At 55.8% G+C, this 20,964-nt stretch overlaps 3 protein-coding genes across 5 annotated transcripts; 2 read left to right on the forward strand and 1 right to left on the reverse strand.

Moving 5' to 3' along the window:
• The first annotated feature begins 1,534 nt into the window (after positions 1-1,534).
• GLA (galactosidase alpha) lies at positions 1,535-7,185 on the forward strand. Its single transcript, XM_048959762.1, has 7 exons — positions 1,535-1,714; positions 1,836-2,010; positions 2,091-2,268; positions 3,939-4,030; positions 4,957-5,118; positions 5,736-5,933; positions 6,050-7,185. Exons 1-7 carry the CDS (start codon positions 1,554-1,556, stop codon positions 6,311-6,313), a joined length of 1,230 nt encoding a protein of 409 aa, XP_048815719.1. The 5' UTR covers positions 1,535-1,553; the 3' UTR covers positions 6,314-7,185.
• A 220-nt stretch (positions 7,186-7,405) lies between these two features.
• On the reverse strand, positions 7,406-9,506 carry RPL36A (ribosomal protein L36a). The gene is made up of 5 exons (XM_048959763.1): positions 9,359-9,506; positions 8,950-9,055; positions 8,660-8,727; positions 7,752-7,874; positions 7,406-7,473 (listed from the first exon to the last, which is right to left on the reverse strand). The coding sequence occupies exons 1-5, from the start codon at positions 9,359-9,361 to the stop codon at positions 7,453-7,455; spliced, it is 321 nt and encodes a 106-aa protein (XP_048815720.1). The 5' UTR covers positions 9,362-9,506; the 3' UTR covers positions 7,406-7,452.
• Positions 9,507-9,882: 376 nt separating this feature from the next.
• Positions 9,883-20,891, forward strand: BTK (Bruton tyrosine kinase). Of its 3 annotated transcripts, XM_048959598.1 has the most exons (20): positions 9,883-10,057; positions 11,003-11,070; positions 12,303-12,485; positions 12,595-12,693; positions 12,871-12,936; positions 13,467-13,548; positions 15,010-15,138; positions 15,249-15,316; positions 15,758-15,939; positions 16,081-16,143; positions 16,287-16,341; positions 17,006-17,088; positions 17,198-17,325; positions 17,984-18,058; positions 18,441-18,612; positions 18,884-19,100; positions 19,704-19,768; positions 20,234-20,352; positions 20,461-20,618; positions 20,694-20,891. In XM_048959598.1, the coding sequence occupies exons 3-20, from the start codon at positions 12,345-12,347 to the stop codon at positions 20,763-20,765; spliced, it is 1,974 nt and encodes a 657-aa protein (XP_048815555.1). In that variant the 5' UTR covers positions 9,883-10,057; positions 11,003-11,070; positions 12,303-12,344; the 3' UTR covers positions 20,766-20,891. The 3 variants fall into 3 exon arrangements, with proteins under 3 accessions (XP_048815555.1, XP_048815553.1, XP_048815554.1); XM_048959596.1 differs by lacking the exon at positions 9,883-10,057 and having other exon boundaries at positions 12,280-12,485; XM_048959597.1 differs by lacking the exon at positions 9,883-10,057 and having other exon boundaries at positions 11,007-11,070; positions 12,874-12,936.
• The last annotated feature ends 73 nt before the right edge of the window (positions 20,892-20,964 follow it).

The following is a 20,964-nucleotide window of genomic DNA, read 5'->3' on the forward strand; positions in this document are numbered from 1 at the left end:
CAGCACCCAGCCCCTACCAGAGCTCCCAGCAGCCACACTGGAGCTGGAAGCCCCTCCAGTCCGTGGTCCCGGCGAGTTTCCATGCCCAGGCTGGGGGTGCAGCATGGGTAGCAGCCACCCTCTGGCAAAGCCCACGGATTTCAGATGGAGCCAATTTCCCTTCTCCTGTGTGATGCTGCACACTCAGGACATGTCCCAGCTGCTGTGGGAAGCAGCAGTGGGCACAGGACCAGCAGCGGCGGCGGAGTTAATTGCCGGTGTAAATGGAAGCTAATGGAGTTACGTTGGGGTAATGTGACTCCTGGAAAGTAAAATCAGAATAATCAGCACTGGCAGCTCTCTGAGCGCCTGCCAGCACAGCACTTACAGCCCAGCAGCTGCAGATGCATGCAGCTTGCCTCCTGCTGCTGCGCACCCATGGGTGCTAGGGGGTAAAGGCCCTGCTCTGTGCTTTTATTCACAGAATCACAGAACAGCCTGGGTTAGAATGGACCTCAAGGATCATGAATCTCCAACCTCCTGCCACAGGCAGGGCCACCAACCTCTGTATTTGACAGTAGACGAGGCTGCCCCAGGCCCCATTCATCCTGGCCTTTAACTCCACCAGTGACAGGGATCCACAGCCTCTCTGAGCAGCTGTTCCAGCACCTCACCATTCTCATAGTAAATAATTTAGTGATCCTCAACCCTCAGGGATGGGGCTGGGGAACAGCAACACCTGCGCAGCAGAGCTGCAAGAATGGTCCCCAAATAGAAGGGACGAGCAAGGGAGTGCTGGGGTTTGGCAGCAAGCAAGGGTCAGATCTGTAGTGCCCCACAGCCCCGGGAATATGGAAAGCAGCCCAGCTCCGGACTGTGGCTTGGCATAAGAAAAACAAAGCCATGAAGTTCTGTGGTGTGTTTTGTCCCACTCAGAGAAGCCGTGCCCTGCAGCCCCCCAGGGCAGGGGGAGGACCCCGCGCCCAAACAAAGTGCCATTATCTGACCGCGGTCTCTGAAGGTCTTTTGTTCCCTGGGCGCACCAGAGCGGAGATCGGAGGACACCTAGCGAGGAGGCCGCTCCGGGGGCTGCGTGACAACAGAGCTTGCAGAGATCGTCACCTCACAGCCCGCCGGGCCGGCCCTGCTGGGGATCGTCTCTCAGGGCACGGAGCTCCGGCTGCCTGCGAGCAGGATGCGGGCCTCACCGCAACACCGCGATCTGTGCAAGGACAGGGCCCGGCTCTGCCAGGCCCCGTCCCCCCGTCAGACACCCGCAGCTCGGAGCGGGCCCCGAGCCCAGTACACGGAGCCCTGAGCTCTGCGCCCTGCGCGCGGTGCTGTGGGACGCTCTGTGGGTGCCGGGTGGGCTGCAAGCACTGGGATGGAAAGCAGCGCGTGGGGACGGCGCAGCCGGACTGCGCCTACACGGCACGGGGCCGGAACGGCGCCTCCCCACGGCGGCGGAGAAGCAGGCCGCGACTCCGCGGCGGAATCACATGCGCAGGGGCACGTGATCGCCCCGCCACGTGATCGACCTCCAGTCTCACGTGACTCTGAGGCCGGCGGGTGTCATGGCGGCGGCGGTGCGCTGGGCCTTGGTGGCCGCTGTGGCGGCGGCGGCGGTTGTGGCGTTGGATAACGGCGTGGCGCGGACGCCGCCCATGGGCTGGCTGCACTGGGAGCGCTTCCTCTGCGGCACCGACTGCGCTGCTGAGCCGGACAGCTGCGTCAGGTACCGGGATGGGATGGGGTAGGGGGAGCCGGGGTCCCGGTGCTGGGAGCGGGACGTTGCGTTGCGGGGCTGCGGCCCGAGCTGCAGCGTCGTCCCCCCCCGCGTTGCTCCCCGGCCTCAGCGAGCGGCTGTTCACCGAGATGGCCGACGTGATGGTCGCGGATGGCTGGAAGGAAGCGGGCTACGAGTTTGTCTGCATCGACGACTGCTGGATGGCGCCAACGCGGGACGAACGAGGCCGGCTGCGGGCGGATCCCCGGCGCTTCCCCGGCGGTATCCGCGCACTGGCGGACTACGTGAGTGCGGGGAGCGGGGAGGGAGAGGCTGTGCGGGAACTTCGTGACTCAACGGCTTCTCCTCTGCCCGCTGAGCTCAGGTCCATTCCAAAGGGTTGAAGCTGGGGATCTACAGTGATGTGGGGAACAGGACGTGTGCCGGCTTCCCCGGCAGCTATGGGTACTATGAGTTGGACGCACAGACCTTTGCCTCCTGGGGTGTGGACTTGCTGAAGTTTGATGGCTGTAACGCCGACTCGCTGGGGCTGCTGGCAGAAGGTATGCGAGCAGGTGGGGCACAGCTGGGGCTGTTCTGCGGGTGTCAGCAATCCCCAGCCAAGGGGTGGGCTCCAGAGAGATGCTTTTCCCTGACTGTACACATTTTGAGGGATTTGCTTACACGCAGTGTTCCCAAGTGCAAGGCTGCTCTCTCTCCAGGGCAGCGCATATTGCTGGCCCAAGTGGTTTTTGGCTGTTCTGACTCCCGGAGCTTTCAGGCGTGGCTTGAGAAAGCAGCTTTCTCCCACCAGAGACTGCGTCGTGCTGAGCACAGAAGTACTGTCTGTGTTCTCTGGGGGCTGTCTGCAGACTGCCGTATCAGCTCTTAGCACCACAAAGGCTTTGCACTTCTGGAGTGCTTTCATTGCAGAGCAAAAGCATTTTGCATGCTTGACACTGAATCCCTTTGCTGAAGCTGTGCCGTAATGGATCAGCTCTGAGCTAGAATAGCTTGTATCTGCAGTAGGAAGGGCAGTTATCAGGGCTGTTAGCAGGAAAAAAATAGAAGGGAATTCTGGCACAACAAACCTATTGGGATTTTTCACTTCTAAATGTGCCCTTATGAATGCTGTTTCCAAAGTTGTTATGCACAGGCTGGTGGGTCAGCAGTAGAGAGTCAGTGCTGCGCTCAGAGCTCCTGGCTGCAGACCCCCTCCAAGCACTGCACACCCCAGTGCCCCAGGTGCAGATTTGCAGGAAGAACAATGTGGCTCTGAAGTTGGTTTTCTGTTGGCTGGGCTCTCCCTGCTGGCGCAGTGTTTGGCAGCAGGAATCTTGCACTCTCTCCTGGCTGTCTGGCAGAGAGAACCTGTCCAAGTGACAGTCAGCTCCACTCCAGTTGGTCCAATGTGTGCTGGCTGTTGGGGCCTGGAGCACAGCTCAGCACCGCAGGCGACAGCTGAGCTGGAAGCTGGCTGGATCAGATGGATAAGCCAGGTGCAACCCAGTGGTACTGAAGCAGTTCCAGGAGAGAGAGCAAAAGCTCCCTTCCCTCTCTGCTGATTGGAAGGGACTTAACAGGGCTGTGTGAGGACAAGGACAGGACAAAGCTAGTGCCTTTTTTATTCCTGCTCAGTCCATATGGCACAAATGCATCATAAGGACATGTTCCCACAATGTTAACCACTGGTGCTGTACCCAGTTGCTCGGTAAGATAGCAACTTGTATTTAGGCTGCTCAGAGAGGTGGTGGGTGCTCTGTCCTTGGAGACATTCGAGGTCAGGCTGGGCAGGGCTCTGAACACCTGATGGAGCTGTGGGTGTCTCTGCTAAGTGCAGGGAGTTGGTCTCAGTGACCTCTAAGGGTTCCTTCCCATTCAAAAGATTCTATGATTCTAGAGGGAAAATACACCGCACAGCAAAGCTGCAGCCTGTTCCTAGGGTTGCATCCATGTCCTCTATCCCAGCTGAAAGCAGGGTAGTGGGTGACGTAGAGGTCAGCAGTCTCAGACTATTTGCCTGGGACAAATAGCAAAGCCATGTAGCAGCTCACCTCTCCTTGGAGGCAGGAGACTGGCTGCCACTACAAGCTCCTCTCTCCTCCCTTTATTATTTGAGTCATGAGAGTATGTTCAGCGTTGATTTTTAAGAGTGAAGCTGAAACCTGAACCTGTGGCATTGGTTTAGTTCCTTTCCTTGAGCAAGGAGCTGGGGTAACCTCTCTTCTTTTAGGTTACAGGAACATGTCTCTGGCCCTCAACAAGACTGGCAGACCCATCGTGTACTCCTGTGAATGGCCTTTCTACCTGAGGCCCGTGCAGCAGGTAGGGAGCATTTCTCAGGGCTCACAGTGGGAAGAACAGAAAGGCATTAGCACTTCATAGCAGCCTCCCAAGGAATTTGCTGCTCTCCAGTCTGACGGAGAACAAGACTGCGAGGCGGAGGAAAACCACTTTTCCTCTACAGCCTTGAGGTGCACCTGAGGCAAGTTGCTTCTCTGCTGAAAAGAGTGTAGCAGGATTCTGCAGCACAAGCTGCTGGAAGCACAGCCCAGCTGGAGCTTGCTCAAGACCAGCAGCATCCATCTGCTTTCCCTCTTCAGGGAGCTGAGCATCAAGATGTTGGAGATGCAGATGCAGCTAGCAGGCAGCTTGCTGCTGTTCCTCCTGGATGCTCTGCTCAGCCTAACAGCCACCTCGAGGGACAGGAATGAGAGTTTTAGGGCAGCCTATATGACACGAATGCTCTGTGCTGTTTACATGTGGGTTTTTGCTGGACAGGGTCTGTGAGTGCTGTGTTGCTCTCCACCCACAGCTGCCTTCCCCCGTGCACCAGGACAGGATGTGGTCATTCCCTCCCAGAGAGATAGATGCATTAGTCACCAAAGGGAGTAAACCGGAGAAACAGCAGTGATTACTGAAATAGTAATTACTGTCACAGTAATAGGATGACACAGTTTAATCCCACTGGTCCCATCCCACCTTTGGTAAAACAGCACGTGTAGAGATTTTCTAACAGAGCTAGGTGGCTGCAACAACTTTTCCCAAGGGAAACAATTGGGATGGTGCTGTCTGGAATGTGGCAGACTAGAGCTGGTGGGTACAAGGCATCCTAGGGAGCCAGCATCGTTCAGATGGAATCCTATCCACTGTCAGCTAAGTTCTCTCCCACAGTATCCCTGATGCCTCGTGTACAGTCTCCATCTTGTACAGTCAGGCTCTCTGGCTAACCACGCTCATTGTTTTGGCAGCCCAATTACACGGAGATCAAGCAGTATTGCAATCACTGGAGGAATTTTTATGATGTCTATGATTCTTGGAACAGCATCAAGAGCATCGTGGAGTGGACAGCACTTCATCAGGACAGCATTGTGAAGATAGCTGGGCCAGGGGGCTGGAATGACCCTGACATGGCAAGTAGAGCAACACCCTTCCAGCAGCAGGAGAAAATTGTTTCCTTAGCTGTAGCCTGAGATGGGTGGGGAGGGAGAGACTGGGAGGAGAAACACTGGGGGAAAGGATCTGATGGAGTCCTAGGATTAAGCACTTGATGAGAGGGATCCCTAAATGGAAAAGGTCAGTAGAACAGCACTCTGAGCACACAGCAGTTGGGTGCAGAAGGAGAAGCACTGCATAGGCTGTACTGCAGCCTATACAACCAGTGCCAGTCCCTAACACAGATACGAATCGGAGAAAGTCTCTGATGTGCAACTCCTATCAGAAGGGGGAAAAAAACCTTGAGTGCTGTGCCAAGCTGGGTACTAGCAAGGAATGAATAGCTGCATCTAGGAGCAGGCTCTTGAATGCTGCTTTGCCAGGTAAGGATCCTTCTTTACTTCCACCACTGGTTCATGCTGAATTGCCATGCTAATCTGCAGCCAGCTGGTGTTGTTCCTAGAGCTCAGCCCATCCAACCAGTCCCCAACCAGGGCACCACCCTTAGCATCCTGCTGCTTCCCAGCACTTCCCTGCTGGCCCAGTTTCTCCTTGGCAAGCAGCGTTAGGAGGCGTTTTTCTTTTCCTGTCCCAGTTGGTGATTGGGAACTTTGGGCTGAGCTGGGACCAGGCGGTGACTCAGATGGCGATGTGGGCGATCATGGCCGCGCCGCTCTTCATGTCCAACGACCTGCGGCACATGAAACCGGAGGCCAAGGGGCTGCTCCAGAACAAGGAGGTGATCGCCATCAACCAGGATCCGCTGGGCAAGCAGGGCTATCGCATCACTAAGGTACAGCAGGACCTGGCTGGGGCTGTGCTCTGGAACACGGGCTGCAGGCTTCCTCAGAAAGACACCCAGTTCTGCCTTCCCTAACGCAAGCCTGTGGCTTATTTTCTTCTTGGCAGGACAAGAACTTCGAGCTGTGGGAACGGCCCCTGTCTGACAGAGCCTACGCTGTGGCAGTCCTAAACCAGCAGGAAATTGGGGGACCCCAGAACTTCACCTTCTCCCTCTCCTTCCTCGGCAATGGGCTGGCCTGCAACCCAGCGTGCTGCATCCAGCAGATCCTGCCAACCAGCAGGGACTGGGGGGTTCACAACTGGGTCTCCTCTCTGAGTGTAGAAGTGAACCCCACAGGCACTGTGCTGCTCAAAGTAGTGCCGCTGTAGGAGGTGGGATTATTTTCTGTAAGCCTCATGCTCTGCACTTCTTGTCCTAGAGCATTCACTGCTTGAGAGCCTCTGGATGCTGAACCTTCTGCCTACTGTAACAAATGCCCACGACTTATTACTATGAGGCAGCAGAAAAAGGGGTGCTGCTTCTCTCCTGTTACCCTTTCTCTGGCATCTCGCCCAACTCTCCTTTCCCAAGGGGTCACAAGGCCCCCAGCAGGGCAACAACAACTCATTGCCACCACGACCAAAGATCTGCAAGAGGTGCATGCAGCGTTCTGCAGCTCTTCAGCACTTCAGGCACACAAGGGCAGTGCAGCCCAGCTGCTGTGCTGTGTGCTTTGGCAGGCTGGAGCACTTGAGGACATTTAGTTCACAGCTGTGAAAAGCTGTTCCTGCTGGAAAAAACTCAACTCAATGCTGTCCTCAGAATGGGCACCTCCTCCTGAGCTCAGGGACTGGTCTAAATCACAGTGCTTCTTAGCAGCTGATTTCTCTGCAGCCATCTGCTTAAAGCCATCAAGTGTGATGCCTCCGAGCTGAGCTTTGAGGCTTTCAAGTCTCACAAGTCTTCCTCTCATCAATGGCTGCCCCTTTAGATGACAGTTCCCCACACCACCCTTCATGGGGCCCCTAGGGAATCCTTCCTTAGCGAGCTCCCTTCCAGAAATAACTGCTTGCTTTAGCTTAAAGGTCCTTCTGGTGCAGGATACAGACACTTAACCCTTGTTTCCAGGCTACTGCACAATTTGGATGCCTTGATTTGTCCTAATGTTTGTGTTTACAACTCCAACTGAAGCGTTCCTAAGCAGGCCTACCTGTATGTTTTAGCATGGTAGCTAAAATTAAATCAAGTTTTGGAAAACAGGTCACTGTTCTTATAAAAATCATGATTACCAGAAGCAACACTCAGTGCAGTGGATCTGATGCACCTGCACCCTACATCTATTACACACCTCTTGGAGCAATGAGGTTTACAAGAGGTTTTGAAGAAACGCTGCCTTTGCAAGGATCATCTTCCTGCTGGGTTAGTGTACTTGCAAGCCTCACCCCACCAGCAGCACAGAATACACAAAACCAAGTAACAGATCACTTCCAAATACTTTAATATGGTCCAAAAATGAGTAGGATGCAGCTTAGAACTGTATCACCTGGCCCTATAAGAAGGAAGAGACGAGTGTGAGTTTATTCACCACTGAATCTTGCCCTGTCCCAACCCTGGCAGCACACAGCCTGCTGTCTGTCCCTCCTGCAGCCACTCCAGGCAGGCTGCTGCCATGTTGCTGAAAATCCTCCCCTTGATACAGAGCCTCACTCAGCACTTAGGGAGTGCTCAGCCTGTGCTGCTGGCAGTGCTCTCCCCAAAGCCACAGCTGTGCTCATACCCACCCAGATGATTTTTCCATCATCAGCCAGTCTTGGTACACGCACATACCTTTCTCTTCTTGTCTCCTCCCAGTTCAAAGTGCTTGCATCTCTTAATTGCCAGCATCCTCTTAGACCTGCAGTTGGGCTCCACACACTCCAGCCTCAGCACAATCTTCTTTGTGGTCTTGGCCTGGGAAGTGAGGAGCAGTGCATGAGCGAACCAAGTGTCCAAAAGCAGATCAATTGCTGCTCTCAGGAAAAGCTGCTTATCTCTACCCTTAGAAGATTCATCAGCTTGTTCTCAAAACATAATAAGAGACTAAACACAGCTGACTTGCTCCACTAAACACAAAAAGGTATCTTAAAGACCAGTAAAGAGTGGGTCTGCTCCTTTGCCTACTGGTGTTTTTAAAGAATGCTGGCAAAAGGATTTACTGGAGCAGGGTTGGTCTCCTGCAGAGGTCAGTAGCACAGGAGGAAAGCTGCTCCAGCAAATGGCTGTCAGGTTTTGCTTCCCTGCTGTAACAGCACAGATTTCAGCACCCATCCCTTAGCAGAAGGTAGGTGGGAGCACAGAAGGAAAACATGCTATATGACTACAGTTCCAGGCACTCCGTAAATTGAGGAGGAAGGCAGACAGCAGCACATGTTACAAAACACACCACTCCTACTGCTGCTTCAACAATTTCTTTCATTAAAAGCATTATGTCCATTAAAACCGTGTTCTCTTGAAGCATCAGGCTCCACACAGAAGCTTCTCTGCAAAAACAAGCTGCATCATTCCACTGTAAGAAAGAGGGGACCTAATGAGGAACGAGGAGCAGCCTGGGATGGAAACCATGTTCCTAGACAGCTCCACCTGCACGGAGCTGCCACAGTATGGTCTGAACACACCACAGCTGAGGAGGCAAAAGCGTCCCTCTTCAGCAGGATGTGTGGAAGGTTTCAAGCCCTCCTTCTGGGAGCAGCACTCACCTTCTTACGGAAGATAGGCTTCGTCTGGCCACCATAGCCACTCTGCTTCCTTGTGTAGCGCCTTTTCCCTGCAGGAAGAAACAGGTACGTTGAGGCAGTAGCTCAGATATGCCACAAGCACAGCTGGCATTCCTACCAACCACCTGCAGACCTCGACCTCCAGCCACACAACTGATCACATGAAATCCCCGCTCCCACCACAGCCGTGTGCTGAGCCTAAAAGCATCCCTTCGGCACAGACTGCCTTCCCCTGGGCCCTGCCCCCCCGCCCACAGCATCTCCGCCCTCACCTTGGGCATGGAGAGAGTCCTTGCCCTTCTTGTACTGGGTGACTTTATGGGGCTGGTGCTTGCCGCACTTCTTGCAGTAGGTGCGGCGGGTTTTCGGGACGTTCACCTGGAGGATCAGGGAGAAGCCGATCAGTACAGCCAGAAACCGCACAGACGCCAACCCGTCCCGGTGCTGCTGGCTGCTGCCGAGTGCGGCCCGGCCGTCCCGCCGCCCCTCTCCCCCCGCCCAGGACAGGCCCCGCGCCATCGCCCCGCGCTTACGGCCCCCGCCGCCTCCCAGGCCCGGCCCAACCTCCGGCCGAGCAGCCCCCCGCATCGCTCAGCGCCTCGGGAGGGCGGAACGAGCCGCCGCGGAGACGGATGGAAGCGGATAAAGGCGAACCCGCAATCCGCCACCGCTAACGCTCACCATCTTGCCGCTGGTGAGCCGAAGAGAAGGAGCGACCCGGAAGCGGAAGGAGACGAGAGAGGAGCATAGAGAGGAAGGCGAGCTGGGAGCGCAGCGCCCCCTTTTGGCGGGAGGGACGGGGAATGCAGGGGAGGAGGAGGATGGGAGAGAGGAGCTTGGCGGCTGTGGGCCGTGGGCTCTGCTGGGTGGAGTAGGGGATATGGGTGCGCAGAGACACGGGGCTGAGTAGGGATACAGAGGGACACGGGGGTGCAGGGACACGGGGTGCAGGAGAAGCCCTCTTGTCCTTCACACACACCACCCACTGCCCACCCCGTAGCCCAGCTCACAGCCTCAGGCCTGGTTCTCACAATCCAGCCCTTCTCCCCAACCCCTCGTACTGCCCTGTGTCCCCACTGCCGTGTCCCCACACCCGGGCCTGCTGGTGGCACTGTGAAGGTAGCAGTGTGGAGGTGGCCCCGGCCATCTCCAGGAGGAAACGCAGCTGCTGCTTTGAGTCAGAAACTCAGAAAAGGGGAACTGAAAGGGTGGGGTTGGCCGGCCCCGTTCTTCCTCCCTGCACGGCAGACCCCAGCGCCGTCCCTGCGCTGCGTCCCCACAGCCGCCCCGACTCGCGGTGCTGGGCCGCTCGGGGCAGGCGTGGGGCAGCAGGCACAGCACAGCACAGCACTGTCCATCTGGGCCAGCCAGAAGGGCTCGGTGAGTGCGGGGCACCCAGGGTGGGGGCTGCATCCCAGGGACGTGTGGCAGAAAGTGATGTGACGTGGGCAACACAAGGGCTCACGGCCTCACACCTCTGCTGCGTGTGGCAGCAGTGCTGGGGCAGTGCTGGGGATGGGGGAGGTATCCCAGGTGCTGGGCAGCTGCGGTGTGCCACGACAAGCAGCACCATTTGGGCCATGAGGCCTGGATGCACTCTGAGCTGGCGGCATCCATCCTGCTGCCACGAGGACGTGGGGCACAGGGCCCTGGGTGTATCAGAGCTGGGGGCTGTGGGGCTATGCCAGAATAGGGGGTCGGGGTGGTTTGTGGGTGCTAGGAGTGTGCTGGAACCACCTGTCAGGGTGCTGGCTGGGTGCTGGTGGCACTGGGGCTGCACAGAGCAGGGAGTGGGGGTGATCTGTGAGTGCTGGAGTGCACTGGAGCAGGGGGTGGGGGTGCTGGCAGTGCCTTTGCACGCTGAATCCCAGCTCCTGTCCAGCCATTGTGCAGGGTTGCCTGCTGCAGCTCCCCTCCCTGCTTCAACACCCCAACAGTGTGTAGTTGTGGTGGCACTGAGCACAGTGGCCACGTCAATGCACTTCTGTCCGAGGTGTGACAGTGGCAGGAAGTCACGTTATCTAGGGGGGACGCCTTTGCTCACCCGCTCGCCACCTCTGCTGTTACAGTGAGGCAGTGATGGCTGACTGGGGAGGTGAGTACTGCCAGGCAGCCACCAGCACAGGGATGGGGTCTGGTGGCCCTGCACGCATCGACCCCTTCCTTGTCCCTACTACACACCTGGCAGAGAGGGGCAGCTGGGGAGGAATGTGCTGGGTCAGAGATGGGGAGGCTGTGCTGGGGACAGGGAGACTGCACTGTGATGGGTCAGAGCATCCTTCTGTGACACTCACCATCCTTTCATCCCTGGTGTCACCGTGCCAGAGGACACAGTGAGGACCTGTCCATTCTGCCCACCGCTGCTGGGGGTGACACAGTTGCTGCAACACAAGGTAAGGCTCCCTGCATCTGATGGCCTGTGGGCCAGTCAGTGGCCACTGCAGCCACCTGCCCTGTCCCCATTTCCCTCAGCCCTCATCCCTGGATCAGCCAGAGGCTGCTGGTTCTTCAGATAACCCATTATTTTTAAGTTGTTTTTATTTTTAAACCACCCAAAGAACCCTAAGCAATGGGGCCCACAGAGGGAGGACAGGGGGAGCCCCGGGGTAGGGGAGCCCCATTGTCTGCAGGTACACAGGGCTGGTTTGCTGCCACAAGGTTCTGTGGTGAGGGACTGGGCATTGGAGAAGATGGGAGGGACGCCCTGTTCCTGCCCCCCTGCTGGGCATGCCGTGGGAGAGGCACAGTGGACAGAGCCATGTAGGGACCTCTGGTCCCCTTGTGGTCCCTGTGGTGAGCAGGTGGGCTGCACAGTTGTGTAACAGGGAGCTTGACTCCACTTTTCCAATGAAAAGAGAACAAACTTGAAGTGAAGGGGTAGAAAGCACAGAGAAGGTACTGAGGGGCACGGATCAGTAGTGGCTCTGTGCGGCTCAGCAGTGGGACCAGGAGCTGGTTACCGCCCTCCATGGGAGCAGCTCACACCTTCAGCCACAGGGTGCTACAGACATCCAGACCCACTCCTGGAGAGGGTCAGGACCTGTGCTGATGGGGGCTGCAGAAGGATTTAAGCACCTCTGTGTGATGGCTAAAGGAAATGCTTTGAGCCTAGCTCACATGGGGAAGGGAGTTCAGCATTGTCTGTGCGCTCCTGCAGGCTCCCTGGGCAGAGGGGGGGAAGGATGGCTCTAGAGCCTTCTTTGCTCTTCGCAGCACAGCACTGCAGGCATTTAGGGCCAGGACCGACCCCTGTTTTTTCGTGGACCTCCTCCCTACAGCTGTCCCTTGTGCAAGGTAGAGCCCAGGCAGCTCAGTGGGAGGAAACAGCCCACACAAACACAGCGGTGCTGAGAGGAGGAGGGAGGGTGCTGGGTGTCACAGTTTGGCCTCTGTGCTCCTCCCCGAGGCGGCATTTGTCACAGCCTCCTCAGCTCCCTCCCATCTAGCCACCAGCACCCAGCTGAAGCTGGAGCCTGTAGGCTGGCAGCTTGGTCCTCACCATGGCATCTCAAGAAGGAAGCAACAGGGAGAGGTGACCCCATAAATACCCTGTATGTGTGTGAGGTCTGGCTGCAGGCAGGTTTTGGGCTGAGCAAGAGCAGTGTCAGTGTCACCCTGCACACAGCAACCCCGTGAGCACGGTGAGGAGGCAGCTGGGGTGGCTGACATGGCCAGCATCATCCTGGAGAGCATCTTCTTGAAGCGCTCGCAGCAGAAGAAGAAAACATCTCCCCTCAACTTCAAGAAGCGCCTGTTCCTGCTGACGGAGAGCAAGCTGTCCTACTATGAGTATGACTTTGAGCGAGGGGTGAGTCTGTGGGGCTGCTGGCGGTCTCTCACCAGCACAAAGCATGGGGATGAGGGTTTCCCCAGGTTCCCACTTTGGGGATCATTCAAACCAATCTCGTCTCTTGCAGCGCCGAGGCAGCAAGAAGGGCTCGGTGGACATTGAGAAGATCACCTGTGTGGAGACGGTGGTGCCCGAAAACAACCCTCCCCCTGAGCGGCAGGTCCCGGTGAGCATCCCTGCTGCTGTTCCCTGTGCTGTTGCTGGGGCAGTGCTGTCTGGCACGGGGCTCTGTGCACACAAATTGTACTGACGGCCAGCCCAACGCAGAGCACGGGGCAGGAGAGGCAAGGGCTGTGAGCTGAGCTGCAGGATGTCAGTGTCCATCTCTCTCTCTCTCTTCCAGAAGAAAGGGGAGGATTACAACATGGAGCAGATCTCCATCATTGAGCGGTTCCCTTACCCCTTTCAGGTGAGTTCTCATCGTGCTCACTTCACCTTTCTGCTCCATCTGGCTGCAGGGCAGGAGCTGGCATTGCAGCAGGGGTGAGAAGAGCAGGGAGACTTGACGACAAGCACAGCATCATTTTGGGGACACCCTGCTGCTGCGTGGGGCAGGCTGATGAGCCTTCATGGGCAGTGAGGAGTCAGGCAGCTCTCTGGAAAAGGAGACGGATGCCGGCTCTGAGCTTTGTCCTGCAGTTTTCAGTGTCCTGGCCAGTACTGGAGGGATGGATGCTATTTGCTCACTCGGCCCCCAATCCAGTTGCTCATTGTCACCCCACACGGCCCCCAGCACAATGAAAGTCAGAGAAGGAAGTGGAAAGTCTCAGGGGAAGGGGCTTATTTATAACATCTCTGTCACGGTTCCATGAGCACCACGGGGCCAGCACGCAGCGGCACGGCTTTTGCTCCTCATCGAATGCTCTGGCTGGCTGCAAGCCTCTGCTCTCCTATTTCCCCCCATGAGCCACGGCCCTGCGCTGAGCACATTGTCTACAGGTGGTGTATGACGAGGGGCCCCTCTATGTCTTCTCCCCGACAGAGGAGCTGCGCAAACGCTGGATCCATCAGCTGAAGAGCGGTGAGTTTTGGGCACCCAGCTGTGCGTGCGGCGTGACTCAGAGCGCTGGGTTTCCGGGGGCTCGCTGCCTCGTGGTTACGATATCCCATATCTGCAGAAGAGAGCTCTATCAGAAAGTGCTCCCATGACGAGCGAAATCATAAGGGCTATTCCCCTGCTTGCATCATTTGTGCCATCCCTGTGCTGCCACGAGCCTGGGGAGAGGGGCGCTCACCTCCTACTGATTCCTACAGCATCGTCTGAGGCATCTTGCCATCCCACAAACCTGCTCCAAAGCAGTTCAAGCAACTTCAGAAGTCACTGAGAGCTGGAGGAAATGGCAGATGTGGCCACAGAGCTCCACCAGTACGCAAGGGGAGGGTAGAGCCCCCATTGCATTAGGAAGGAAATGAGGATAGAAAGCATATTAGGAGCCTGGACCATCTCCCAGCTTATCCCAAGCCCCGTGTGATGCTGCTGAGCTGATGCTTTGCTGTGGAGCTGCTCTCTCCTCGAGCTGGGAACGCCTTGCTGCAGCACTGCACAGAGAGGCTGAGCTGTTTGTGGTCAGCCAAAATCTGATGGAGCTGCCTGTGTGTCTGCGTGTGTGTATATTTCTGTGGCTTTGTGCTGGTGGGGTTAGATTAGCTGCTCAAATTGACCCAGGGAAGTTTGCCTGAGCGAGGAGGAAGCAGAGCGGGCTGATAACGAGGAAGTCAGTTATCTCACAAGAGCCCTGCTGCTCTGCCTGGCTGCCAGCCCCAGCCCCACTTCCCCACTCCAAGAGGACGGTGTGGTGGCAGTGGAAGCCATTGCAGAACCTGCAGGGAAAGAGAGAGAGAAAATGCTGGCTGTTTGCTGCTGGGATGCCCACATCCTGCTTCCTGAAGAGACAGGGCTCTCTGCAGGCAGTGGAGACAGTGCAGGCCATCATGCTGAGGTGGCATTTAGGAACATCCAAGTGTCCCCACGGCTTGGGGATGAGCAGCAGGAAGCCGGTTGGTGCCTGCTTGGAGAGGGAGCAATCTCCCAGCAAGGAAGGTTGCTGAGCAGGCAGGGGATGGTAGCAGCATTCTGCCCTGCCTGCAGGAAAGCCAGGCCCAGCATTTCTGGAAAGAAAAAAAAAGGCTCAGAAGATCTGTGAGTTGTGGACCTCAGCAGCCTGGGGGATGCTGGACATATCAGCTGGCAGCAGGAGTGGTTGCAGCAGGACCTGGCCCTCCAGACGTGCTCGTGTCCCTTTGCAGAGCTGCTGAAGAGCTTTGATCAAATCTGAGAGGGAAGGGCTGGCCCTCCTCCAGCTAGCAGCTTGGTGGCACAGGGTTAGCGTTGCTGTGGCAGAGGCAAGAGCAACCAGCTGGAGGAAACGCAAGCAGAAGGGCCACGTAACTGTGTATCAGTGGCAGAACAGGGAGTGGAATGACTTACTGGGGCTGATCCTCTGCACTTGGGGTCACACACATCTCCCCTCCTTGGCCGCAGTGATCCGATACAACAGCGACCTGGTGCAGAAGTACCACCCCTGCTTCTGGATTGATGGCCAGTACCTGTGCTGCTCCCAGACAGCCAAGAACGCCATGGGCTGCAAGATCTTGGAGAGCAGGAATGGCAGTAAGACACTGGGCACCCTCCCCTTGCCTATGGCCAGCCCTGGTGATCGCCTCTCACCTGCCCATAGCAGCTAGGGATCTGTTCTCACCTTTGTTTTTTGTATTGTGAAGGTTTAAAAGCTGGGCGGTCGCATCGCAAAACAAAGAAGCCTCTTCCCCCCACGCCTGAGGAGGACGCGGTAAGGACCAGTGAATGTGGGATTGCTCCAAAGTGCTGAAAGAAAAGTCTGCAGGATTTTATAGACCAGAGCTTGGCTCTGGGGGAGGATGTCAAAGTAGAGCCCAAAGGGGCTTGAAGCAGGGGATGGAGCCCAAAGAGCTGGGCGAACACCAAATGATCTTAGAAGTCCCCCAGGGGAGCTGGGAAGAGAGAGTAGTCCTGACATGGGATAAAGTCTAAAAGTTCAGGGAAGACATTTAGCTTTGGTGAAGACAGGCCTCCTAAGAGGAAATGGTGCAATAAAAAGCACTGGGTTGGGTCAGTCTCTTGCTGGAATTATATGTGGGAGCTGAAATGGAATGCTGTGCTAACCTGGCCAGGCTTGGGGATGGTCTTTGCCCAGGAAATAGCATGTTTGCCAGCTTCACCACATTCCTTGTTCTCCCTTGCCACGAGGAAGATGGTGATGAAGCCCCTGCCCCCTGAGCCAGCCCCCAGTGCAGCAGGAGAAATGAAGAAGGTGGTGGCCCTGTACAACTACGTGCCAATGAATGTGCAGGACCTGCAGCTGCAGAAGGGTGAGGAGTACCTCATCCTGGAGGAAAGCCACCTGCCCTGGTGGAAAGCCCGTGACAAGAATGGGTAAGAGCTCCCACTATCCATGGCATTCACCCTGCAGCTGAGTCCTATCCCAGCACTGCTCCTGGGGCAGCCCCAAGGACCCCCACCTGACACTGGGGAATCCCCAGTGGTCTCAGACTCTCAAACTATTTTCTCCTGCAGAAGGGAAGGATACATCCCCAGCAACTATGTCACCGAAACCAGCAACTCCCTGGAGATTTATGAGTGAGTAGGAGAAAGCGTGGTGATCTGGCAAGTTGTGCTCGGTTGGAGACCTTTTACATCCACTTCTGGGCCAGGATCAGGCCAGGATGGGAACAGGGCTGGCCTGGGGGTCTCCCTGATGGTTATATCCCTCCCTGTTCCAGGTGGTACTCAAAGAATATCACTCGGAGCCAAGCAGAGCAACTGCTGAAGCAGGAGGTTAGTGCTGACTGCCAGGTCTGGGTCTTCTACACACAGGACTTCTGCAGGCTGCTGTCGCCTCACATCTAGCATGGGCCAGCCCTGGCTTGTGCTGGGAGGGGAAAGCTGGGCTCATCTCTAAGCCACCAGAGAACAGGCCAGCACCCACAGCTCCTTCGATGTTCACAGCTGGAAAGGGAGGGAGGAGCATGTGGCCTGATCTCCATCAGGGTCAATCAGTCTCTCTTCAGTGAAACGATGTGTTTCTGAATGCAGTGGATATTGAGGGCCAGTAGATTTAGGAGCGATGCAAGACTGCCCCTTCTTCTGTAGCTGACAAGGAGAATAGAGCTGGCTGGATCCAGACCAGAAATTTCTTAGGTAGCTGAAAGCCCCATGGTCCCAGCACTGCAGCCCAACAGTATAGTTAGCCTGCACTGCCTGGGGGACAAACAAATGAACCCTGCAGCCTGTGTTACCCCAGCAGCCCCAGGAACTGTCTCCACTGTGATCTCCTCCCAGAAAGCAAGTCAGTAGGTGCCCCGAAGCAGGGGCCACAAGCAGGACTCCTTTCATTCGCCTCACCCTCTCCAGTCATGCTGTGATTGTCCCTCTTGCCTGCTGTGCTCACTTCCTCACAATTACCCCATCCTATCTTCCCCCCCCTCCTTTTTCTTTTTAGGGTAAGGAAGGGGGCTTCATTGTCCGAGACTCTACCAGCAAGACAGGGAAATACACTGTCTCTGTTTATGCCAAGTCTGCTGTGTAAGTGGATCTAAGAATAGCTTGCTGCTATCTCAGAGGGCCCCTCCAGGCACCTTTCACCCTCTGCTTGCCCTTCCCAAGCTGCTGACCCCATGCACTGTTTCTCCAGAGACCCCCAAGGGGTGATCCGCCATTACGTTGTATGCTGCACCCCTCAGAATCAGTATTACCTGGCAGAAAAACACCTGTTCAACACCATCCCAGAGCTCATCACGTACCATCAGCACAACTCCGCCGGTGAGTGCTCACGGGTGCAGGCAGAGCTTGCAGCCACAGCCTGAACCTAACGCCCCTCATAAACTGGAAGCACCTGGGCTCCACACAGGTGGAGTACAGTCACCATCTCCCTGCTCTGGCACAGCCCAGCTTTAGCAGAGCAAAACAGCCTGGAAAACACACCTCTGCTCTGCATGGCTGAATCCCCAGGAACTTCACACCCCCCCGATCATCCCTTCCCCTGAATTCCATCCATCAAACACCCCTCTACCCTCACCCCACATCTTTCAGTAATGCTTTGTTCTCCCATCCACAGCCCTCGCTAGGCTGTAAAGAAACATTGTTCTCTTTTACTGATGCAATTTCAATCGATCCCGTTCTGGACAAAAGTAAAATATGAACCTGTCCCACTTAACCTACCCAGCAGTGTGGGTTTGCAGATGATAAAGCATCTCTCAAACAGGGAATGGAGATAGGAGGATGCAGCCCAAGAAAAGCTGGAACAAGAATGTTCCAAGCAAGGAGAAGCTGCAACAGGCTCAAAGAAAGTACAGGGACAGAGTGAGGCCACCAGGTTTTACTGACTTCACAGCGTCCTCCTTTTCTTGGGCTGAAGGCAGGAGGCCTGTATTCTCTGCTGAAACATCGTGGTGTGGCAGTGCACCTTTCTTTGTTTCAGGGCTCATATCCAGACTGAAGTATCCCGTGTCTCGACACCAGAAAAGTGCCCCTTCCACAGCTGGCCTGGGCTATGGTAAGCTGTCTCAGGCTTCCTTAATTTTCCCTGGCTGCAGGGCCTGAAGGGTGCTTGGGTGCTCTGTCTGCAGGAACTCCTTGGGGCTGAGCTCCTGGTCGTTTCCCCACAGCAGGGCCCACATTGTTCCCTGGAATCCCTTCCTAATACTCCCTGGCTCTCTGGGACAATACCAACCAAGAGACTTGCAATTCTATCCCCTGGATGAAAAGGTCTTGGACTTCATGATTTTTCTGTGATGGTTTTTCAGGCATGCTTCTGGTCTTTCAGCACATTCTTTCAGGCAGCACGTGCTTATGAGCTCTTCTTGGACCAGCTAGACCAGATCACTGGGAGAAGCCTGCAGGAAGGGCACTCATCATATTCACACTCTCTGTCCTAGGGTCGTGGGAGATTGACCCGAAGGACCTGACCTTCCTGAAGGAACTGGGGACAGGGCAGTTTGGCGTGGTGAAGTACGGGAAATGGAGAGGCCAATACAACGTTGCCATCAAGATGATCAGGGAGGGCTCCATGTCAGAAGATGAGTTTATCGATGAAGCCAAAGTCATGATGTAAGTGGTGAGCAGCCCCCAGGTCAGTGCAGCATGTATCCTGTCAGAATACCTGCACTCCCAGATGGTTTGGAGGGACAGCATCAGGAGGCTTCATGCACTGCAGAATGAATCTGCACTTCGAGAGCCTGTACTCTTTCTGCTGGTTTTGGCAGTGAGCATTCCAGGAGCACTCTTCCCTGCCCAATTCTCCTTCTTCTTATTCAGCAATGCTTCTTTTGCAGCTTGTCCCTACAGATGCTCAGAAATGCCCTTCTTGCCCCCAACACAGGAACCTATCTCATGAGAAGCTGGTGCAGCTCTATGGGGTCTGCACAAAGCAGCGTCCCATCTTCATCATCACTGAGTACATGGCCAATGGCTGTCTACTGAACTTCCTGAGGGAAACTCAGCGGCGGTTCCAGCCTGCTGAGCTGCTGGAAATGTGCAAAGATGTCTGTGAAGCTATGGAGTATCTAGAATCCAAGCAGTTTCTGCACCGAGACCTGGTAGGCATGCAGCCAAAGGACACCTCTCCAGCTCAGCTGTAGCTACAGCATGTCCTCAACAGGGTCCAGCTAATTCACTGGTGTGAAGAGAGGAATCTACAGCCTCAGATTATCCCTGCAAGCTTCCCTGCCCACCTGAGCATAGACAGGGTGCCCACTATGGCATGTCTGAAGTCACTGCTGTGCAGTGGGTTAACAGAAAGGGAAGGACTAGGCAGCTTTCTGGGGACAGGAATGCATTTTTGGCTAGAGCAGAGCTTTGCATCAGGCAACACAAGCAGCATTCACTAGCTCAGGCATGGAGCTTTAATCCCCATGTAAAGCTGAGCCTGTGGTTTTTCAGGCCTCTGGCTGGCATTGCCAGCATGCGGTCCTGCTGTGTGCCATATCTGATCTCCTCCTCATGCTGCTTTGTCAAGGCAAAATCACACCAGGGAAATTGTCCCTTCATGGATAAATTGGAGGCCTAGAGGGTCCTGCCTTGTCAGACAAAATGGGGCAAAGCATTAGATGGATGGGGATGAGGCAAAGTTGCAGATGGTACAGGGAGATGAAAGAAGCAGGAGCAGGTGGGAATGACAGCCTCCATCTCTCCATCTACAGGCTGCTCGCAACTGTTTGGTGAACGACCAAGGGATTGTGAAAGTCTCGGATTTTGGCCTTTCCAGGTCTGGTAATACATCTGTGTCACTTTCCTGTCTCGATTTCCTATTGCCTTTGTCAGTTTCTTCTGCACTTTTGTCTATCTCTCCCACAGTTCTCCAGCTCGGCTTTTCCTCTGCCTTCTCCTGTCTTTCATCTGTCTGGCTCAACCTCCTTCACCCTTCCATCATCCCTTTCCTACATCCTTTTTCCCTGTTGTACTGTCTTCTTGCTGCTTCTTCCTCCATCTCCAGGCTCCTGGCTGCAGCCTTCTTTTCACAAGCCATTTTTGCTATGTCACCCTCACTCATTCCCAGTCTCAACTAACATAATCTTGTCTCCAAAGGGACATTTTTGCCTTTTGAAACCCATGCAGAGTGCAAACTCTGATCACTCTGAAAGCTGTAAATTCCTTTCGGGCTTTGTTGGTTGCATGGATGAGTGAGAAATGAAATGGAGGACAGGTGCCCTGATCTGTTGATGTGCTGCAGATACGTTCTGGATGATGAGTACACAAGCTCCATGGGGTCAAAGTTTCCAGTTCGGTGGTCTCCTCCTGAAGTTCTCCTGTACAGCAAGTTCAGCAGCAAATCCGACGTGTGGTCGTTTGGTAAGAGCACGGGGTTAATGACTCAGGGGGGCAGGAGGAGGCCCAGCAGCAGTGAGCAGCCCACTGCACATGGACACTACCACGTGTCCCCGCCGTTTCCCACCACAGGCGTGCTGATGTGGGAGGTTTACTCTCTGGGAAAGATGCCTTACGAGAGGTTTAACAACAGCGAGACCACAGAGCACGTCATCCAAGGCCTGCGCCTCTACAGGCCTCAGCAGGCTTCAGAGCGGGTCTACGCCATCATGTACAGCTGCTGGCACGAGGTACGTGCGCGCTGCGGGTCCGGCAGAGGGCACGGCGCGGTGCGGGCGCCCACAGCCCTTCCTCTCGCCCCGCAGAAGGCCGAGGAGCGCCCCACCTTCACCGCGCTGCTGGGCAGCATCGTGGACATCACAGACGAAGAGCCGTGACCATCCCCAGCCGCCCTCCCTTCCCGGTGCCGGTGGCTGGAACTAACGGGCCGGGGAAACGGGACGGCACCTGGGCAGCCGCTGTGCGCACAGCGCGGGCTGAGGAGCCCCACAGAACCCCTCAATAAACCCCTCCTAACGGCTCCGGGCCTGCCGACGCTGAGCATGCGCAGCGCGGGCGGAAGTAAGGGGAGGGCGG

The sequence above is a fragment of the Lagopus muta genome, chromosome 13 (genome assembly GCF_023343835.1).
Source record: "Lagopus muta isolate bLagMut1 chromosome 13, bLagMut1 primary, whole genome shotgun sequence".
NCBI lineage: Eukaryota > Metazoa > Chordata > Aves > Galliformes > Phasianidae > Lagopus > Lagopus muta.

Coding starts and splice junctions, on each gene's coding strand:
- GLA (XM_048959762.1), top strand. CDS start 1,554: ATGGCGGCGGCGGTGCGCTGGGCCTTGGTGGCCGCTGTGGCGGCGGCG. Junction 2,011..2,090: donor TCCGCGCACTGGCGGACTAC/GTGAGTGCGGGG, acceptor CGCTGAGCTCAG/GTCCATTCCAAAGGGTTGAA. Junction 2,269..3,938: donor GCTGGGGCTGCTGGCAGAAG/GTATGCGAGCAG, acceptor CTCTTCTTTTAG/GTTACAGGAACATGTCTCTG.
- RPL36A (XM_048959763.1), bottom strand. Junction 8,728..8,949: donor GGACTCTCTCCATGCCCAAG/GTGAGGGCGGAG, acceptor TTCTTCCTGCAG/GGAAAAGGCGCTACACAAGG. Junction 7,474..7,751: donor GAGGAGACAAGAAGAGAAAG/GTATGTGCGTGT, acceptor TCCTTCTTATAG/GGCCAGGTGATACAGTTCTA.
- BTK (XM_048959598.1), top strand. CDS start 12,345: ATGGCCAGCATCATCCTGGAGAGCATCTTCTTGAAGCGCTCGCAGCAG. Junction 15,940..16,080: donor AAAGCCCGTGACAAGAATGG/GTAAGAGCTCCC, acceptor TTTCTCCTGCAG/AAGGGAAGGATACATCCCCA. Junction 17,089..17,197: donor GTTTATGCCAAGTCTGCTGT/GTAAGTGGATCT, acceptor CTGTTTCTCCAG/AGACCCCCAAGGGGTGATCC.